General features: G+C 46.8%; 1 protein-coding gene across 3 annotated transcripts in view; it reads right to left on the bottom strand.

The window, feature by feature from the left end:
• MTX3 (metaxin 3) overlaps window positions 1-5,754 on the bottom strand; it is a 54,570-nt gene extending 48,816 nt beyond the window's left edge. For 2 of the 3 annotated variants that reach the window (XM_075838801.1, XM_075838805.1), the window contains exon 1: window positions 5,517-5,700. In XM_075838801.1, coding sequence (XP_075694916.1) covers window positions 5,517-5,678 — 162 coding nt within the window. In that variant the 5' untranslated portion in view covers window positions 5,679-5,700. Of the gene's footprint in view, window positions 1-5,516 lie in introns of all 3 variants that reach the window. The other variant, XM_075838812.1, reaches the window with a different exon arrangement.
• Between the last annotated feature and the right edge of the window lie 868 nt (window positions 5,755-6,622).

Consider the following 6,622-nt stretch of genomic DNA (forward strand, 5'->3'; position numbering starts at 1 on the left):
TTCTGACATGTCATAGTGACATGTCAGAAGTTTGTATTGGTGGGGGTGCAAGCACGGAGACCCCCACCAATCGCTAGAACGAAGCAGCTGAAGCACTCGTGTGAGCGCTCAGCCGCTTCGTGTCTGTTCGGCTTTTTCCGGAAAGCCGATGTATCGGAGTACGGGCTCATAGACTTTCTATTGAGTCCCTACACGATACATTTATTTCCGGAAAAAGCCGAACAGACACGAAGCGGCTGAGCGCTCACACGAGTGCTTCAGCTGCTTCGTTCTAGCGATTGGTGGGGGTCTCCGTGCTCGCACCCCCACCAATCCAAACTTCTGACATGTCACTATGACATGTCAGAAGTTTGTCAAACGTTTAGCTACACTTTAAGACCAATACAATTCTGTAACTTCATTGTCATATTAGCCTTGGATACATTTTTGGTTGGACATTACTTATACATTATTAGTTTCTTAAAGGGTATCTAAACTTTTGACATGTGAGAAGTTTTGATCGGTGGGGGATCCGAGCACTGAGACCCCCACCGATCGATAAAACGAAGCAGCAGATGCAATCGGGTGAGCGTTGAGCCAATCCGTTTCTGTTCAGCTTTCCTCTGCGCACTGTAAGGACTCAATAGAAAGTCTATGAGCACGCAAACCACTTGCTCTGCTTTTCGAGGAAAGCCGATTAGAAACTAAGGCTATGTTCACACGGGGTATTTTGCCGAGTTTTTGGACGCGGATACCGCGTCGCAAAACTCGCCAAAAACGGCCCGAGAACGCCTCCCATTGGCGTCTCGCGGGAGAAAGAAGGGACATGCCCTATCTTCGGGCGTTTACGCCTCTGACCTCCCATTGACATCAATGGGAGGCAGAGAAAGCGTATTTCGCAGCGTTTTATGCCCGCGGCGCTCAATGGCCGTGGGCGAAAAACGCAGCGAAAATCAGCGTGCAGGGAGAGGAATATCTGCCTCAAACTTCCAAACGGAATTTTGAGGCAGAAATTCTGCCTGCAAAAATCTCTGTGTGAACATAGCCTAATAGTGTTGATGAAATCCGCAGCAGTCTGCGGAAAATCCGCAACAAAATCTGCCTGCAAAGCAGGGAGATTTTGTGGCAGATTTGCTGCAGCTAAATTAGTGGCGTACTTTGTGAAACCTTTCTTATAATCTTATTTCAAATTTCATATCTGCACATTGCTTTGTAGCAGCTCTTACTCTATACAATCATTTCCACCACAAATAACAGACTCATAAACTCTTCACATGACCAGAAAGATTACATTGTTCTAATCTTGTTCAAACTAGAAATGCTGCTACAGGACCGGTAGTGAAAACAGGTTATGTACTCAAAAGCAAGAACATGAACGTCTCGCACCCCAATATTAGGTGATCAGAACCTGGGGATATATTTATCAAAACTAATGCAAGAACAAAGTTGAGCAGTTTCCCTTAGCAACCAATTACATTGCTCCTTTCATTATCCAAGGGGGCTCTGAAAAATGGCAGGTGGAATCTCATTGGTTGCTGTAAGCAACAGCTCCACTTTTCCCTTGCTTTGATAAATCTCCTCTATTGAGCCTAATTAATAAAAATAAGTGAAAGGCAACTAATCATTGTCCTTGTATGACCGCTCCAATGCATGACAGAAAGTGAAAGAAATGATCTGATTGGTTGTTATGGAGATTAGTCGACATCCTGGCTTTACTTGTTATGTTTCAGGTAAAAAAAATTAAAAGAACAGTTTCTATAAAGTAACCTTCTACAATAATGCCGTATACAGGGCTATATGGCATCTCGTCAATGGAAATATCCAGAAACTCTTAGGGCAGATTCACACGAGCGTTGCGTTTTTGCGCGCGCAAACAACGCGGCGTTTTGCGCACGCAAAAACCATTTGACAGCTGCGTGTGACATCCGTGTCTGATGCGCGGCTGCGTGATTTTCGCGCAGCCGCCATCATAGAGATGAGGCTAGTCGACGGCCGTCACTGTCCAAGGTGCTGAAAGCGCTAACTCTTTCAGCACCCTCGACAGTGAATGCCGAACACAATATCGAAAAACCTGTAGAAAAAAAAGAAAAAGTTCGTACTTACCGAGAACTTCCCGGCCGTTGCCTTGGTGACGCGTCCTTGGTGACGCGCCTCTCTTGACATCGGGCCCCACCTCCCTGGATGACGCGCCAGTCCATGTGACCGCTGCAGCCTGTGCTTGGCCTGTGATTGGCTGGAGCTGTCACTTGGACTTAATTGTCATCCCGGGAGGTCAGACTGGAGGAAGAAGCCGGGAGTTAGCGGTAAGTCAGAACTTCGTTTTTTTTTTTCTACAGGTTCATGTATATTGGGATCGGAAGTCACGGTCCATGGTGCTGAAACAGTTTAACTCTTTCAGCACCATGGACAGTGACTATCTCCTGACGTCGCGTACCGATAATTTTTTTGCCGGGTTCGGCCAAAACGAGTTTGGCCGAACCCGGTGAAGTTCGGTACGCTTGTCCGGCTTCGCTCATCGCAAAAGACACTCCGTTTGGATGTTCGGAAACAGAAAAGCACGTGGTGCTTTTCTGTTTTCATTCATCCTTTTCACTGCTGTTGCGAGAATCACGCTCGTCCCACGGAAGTGCTTCCGTGTGGTGCGCGTGATTTTCACGCACCCATTGACTTCAATGGGTGCGTGATGCGCGAAATACGCAGAGTTATTGAACCTGTCGCGCTTTTTGCGCAGCAGACAAACACTGCGCAAAGAGCATGGACTGTCTGTACTGCCCCATAGACTTGTATTGGTTCATGCGTGCCGCGTGAAAACCACGCGGCCCGCACGGACCGAATACACGCTCGTGTGAATCCCCCCTTAGGCTGGGTTCACACGACCTATTTTCAGACGTAAACGAGGCGTATTATGCCCCGATTTACGCCTGAAAATAGGGCTCCAATACGTCGGCAAACATCTGCCCATTCATTTGAATGGGTTTGCCGACGTATTGTGCCGACGACCTGTAATTTACGCGTCGTCGTTTGACAGCTGTCAAACGACGACACGTAAATTGACTGCCTCGGCAAAGAAGTGCAGGACACTTCTTTGCAACGTAATTTGAGCCGTTCTTCATTGAAGTCAATGAAGAGCAGCTCAAGATTTACGAGCGTCACAGACGCCTCGCATAATGCGAGGAGGAGCTTTTACGTCTGAAACGAGGCAGCTGTTTTCTCCTGAAAACAGTCTGTCTTTTCAGACGTAAAAGACAGTTCACATGTGCACATACCCTAATGTGAATCACCTCACAAAGACAAACCTGTGCATATGGCCTATAAGGGTAAATTGATGGCCTATAAGGGTACATTCTACTGCAGAAGTTTGTCTGGTTCCAATATGAAAGGATAGGTCTGTGATAAGGAAAACCTTTTAACCCCTTTTAGGGTATGTTCACACGAGGTCATTACGTCCGTAATTGACGGACGTATTTCGGCCGCAAGTACCGGACCGAACACAGTGCAGGGAGCCGGGCTCCTAGAATCATAGTTATGTACGACGCTAGGAGTCCCTGCCTCGCTGCCGGACAACTGTCCAGTACTGGAAACATGTTTTCAGTGAAACTACGTAAAAAAAACAACTATATAAACTATATAAAACATGCAAATTTATTTTTTTTGGTCACGTACCCCAAAATGGTATCAGTGAAAATAACAGCTCGCCCCGTAATATGTAAGCCCTCACACCTAAATTGATGGAAAAATCAAAAAGTTATGGCTCTCAGAATATGGCGATACAACATTTTTTTAGAAAATAGTTTAATTTTTTTAAAAGTGGTAAAACATAAAACAAAACAGATAAATTTGGTATCGCTGTAATCGTATCAACCTGTAGAATAAGGTGAATATGTTGTTTTTACCGCCTGATGGATGCCGTAAACCCCCCCCCACTTAAAAAAAAAATGGTGTATTCACTGTTTTTTGCCCATTGCAACCCACAAATAATTTTTTCAGATACCCAGTACATTATGCAGTACAATAAATGGTGCCATGAAAAACTACAACTTGTCTTGCAAGAAACAAGACCTCATATGGCTATGTCGACGAAGAAATAGAAAAGTTATGGCTTTTGGAAGGCGGGGAGAAAAAAACGAAAATGTAAAAGCTCAAATTGGCCTGGTCTTTAAAGGGTTAAGCTATTAACTTATTATTGTAGTTAACGGCGGTTTCTGAGCTGACAATCCCTTTAGCATTGATCACTATTAGGCTAGGGCTACACGGCGACTAGCAGTCACGTACGAGCAGTGGAAAATTGCAGATTATCGTGACACAACCTCAATGTTTCTCTATAGGAAAAAGAAGTTGCAAGCAAACTTGTAACAATCGCAGAATAGGGAAGCGCTGAAGTCGTGTTGCGGTTGCGGTTACAGATTTACAGCAATTCTTCTACAAATCTGGGTCACTTCACATCGCTGTCTAGCCTGAGCCTGAGCGCGCTACTGTCGTGTTGACACTCTTCACATAAATATTGTTCAACCTCATCACACATCTTAGGTTGCGTTCACATCTGCTTCAGGGCTCCGTTCCGACGGAGCTTTCCGCCGGAACGGAGCCCTTGACTGACACAAACAGAAACTAGAGGTTCAGGTTTCCATCACCATTGATTTCAATTGTTTCCGTTTGTCTCCGTTGTGCAGGGGTTCCGTTATTTTGACGGAATCAATAGCGTTGTCGACTACAGTATTCATTCCGTCAAAACGACGGAACCCCTGCACAACGGAGACAAACGGAAACCATTTGCATCGGATCCGTCACCATTGAAATAATGGTGATAGAAACGGAAACCTCTGGTCCTCAGTCATGAAAATTTTGACGGAACGGAGCATTGACGCAGATGTGAACGCAGCCTTTAAGGAGTTAAGGTGATATAATCTCAATAACGCGTTCTCCATCACGTGACTACCACAGCCAATGCCTGCCAGCCATAGTTAAATTTGGACTATAGTGACATAATGTACCGCTGCAGCAATTGTCTGTCACGGTCACTATATACATGATATTGCGAATATTACATTATTGTGTTGGAAGGTAAGTATGTTGCAAAGTTTAATTACTGTTGGAAAATCCGGCCGGGGATGCAGAGCGTTTCACATCAGGCCGGGGATGCAGAGCGCTGCACATCAGACCGGGGATGCAGAGCGCTGCACATCAGGCCGGGGATGCAGAGCGCTGCACATCAGACCGGGGATGCAGAGCGCTGCACATCAGGCCGGGGATGCAGAGCGCTGCACATCAGACCGGGGATGCAGAGCGCTGCACATCAGGCCGGGGATGCAGAGCGCTGCACATCAGGCCGGGGATGCAGAGCGCTGCACATCAGGCCGGGGATGCAGAGCGCTGCACATCAGACCGGGGATGCAGAGCGCTGCACATCAGGCCGGGGATGCAGAGCACTGCACATCAGGCCGGGGATGCAGAGCGCTGCATTGTGATGATGGGTGCACCTGTCCACTGCTCTACTACTGACCACACTGCAACATCTCCAGGAGTGACACCGCTCTTACCAGCACAACAAGGCATTCAGGGTGCACAGAGGGAAGCCCCCAGTCACCACCCCAATACCTCAGCTCCATCACAGGGAGTCCCCGAGGCAAACCGGCCACAACAACCGAGCGTAGGTCCGGAATTTCCTGCCGAAGACAGGGGGCGTGGCCATGTCTTCCCATACAGTGCAAAGGAGCTGAGATTAACCCCGCCCACTACGGGGGAAGCCTCTGAGAGAAACATTTAAAGATTACGCCCACTTGATGCGTCGTTCTTCATATGACCCCGCCCACTACCATGTATGTTCCGCCCACCTCGATGACGTCATTTTGGAAGCTTCTTCCTTATTCTAGCCTTCTAAATGTTGAACGTGTTATTTTATAGTGACAACATTCTGCAATTTTTGTAGCTAAATGAAGGAAAGAAACACCTAAAAAAATGGCATAAACAGCTTTCTTGGGCTTTACAACTTGCTTTTGTTGTTTTTTTTTGTCATTTCACTCCGAGGTATGACCAGACAACACAGGAAATGTTAGTACAAGTGCGTTTAACACCTATAATTATTTATTTGGTTATCCAAATAATGTTTGCATTTTTTGAATACATAGAGCTTTATTTTTCTACACATTTTTATAGAATCATTTTTAGGACACGGCCAGACGTGGCGGAATTGCAGTGGAATTCTCCAGAGGCCGTTTTTTACATTTGTTTCTATACATTTTTGGGCAAGTTAGTTCAGACGTTGCGGAAAACTCCACTGCGGTCCATAGGCTGTGGTGCAGAATTCCCCCCCCCCCCCCCCGCAGCATGCACTGTCTGTTGCGGAGAAGAAGGGAAATTTCACTGCGGATTTCAGCCTTTGCAATGCAAAAACTGAAATCTGTGGCAAGTCTGCTGTGTTTTCTGCAATGTCTGAATTACCTGTCAAATGTGCAGATTCGTTGCGTAATTGCCCCAAATCTGCACCAACATTTGCAGCGGAAAAACCGTGCCCTTAGGCGGGATTCACACGACCGGGTCGGGTCCGAGCCCGAGTGCCGGCCGGTAAAATCGGCCATTCTGCCCGGCCGGTTTGCATAAAGTTATGCATCCGTGCCGGGCCGGGCAGATCCGGACAGTGACATCA

The sequence above is a fragment of the Rhinoderma darwinii genome, chromosome 1, assembly GCF_050947455.1.
Source record: "Rhinoderma darwinii isolate aRhiDar2 chromosome 1, aRhiDar2.hap1, whole genome shotgun sequence".
Lineage (NCBI taxonomy): Eukaryota > Metazoa > Chordata > Amphibia > Anura > Rhinodermatidae > Rhinoderma > Rhinoderma darwinii.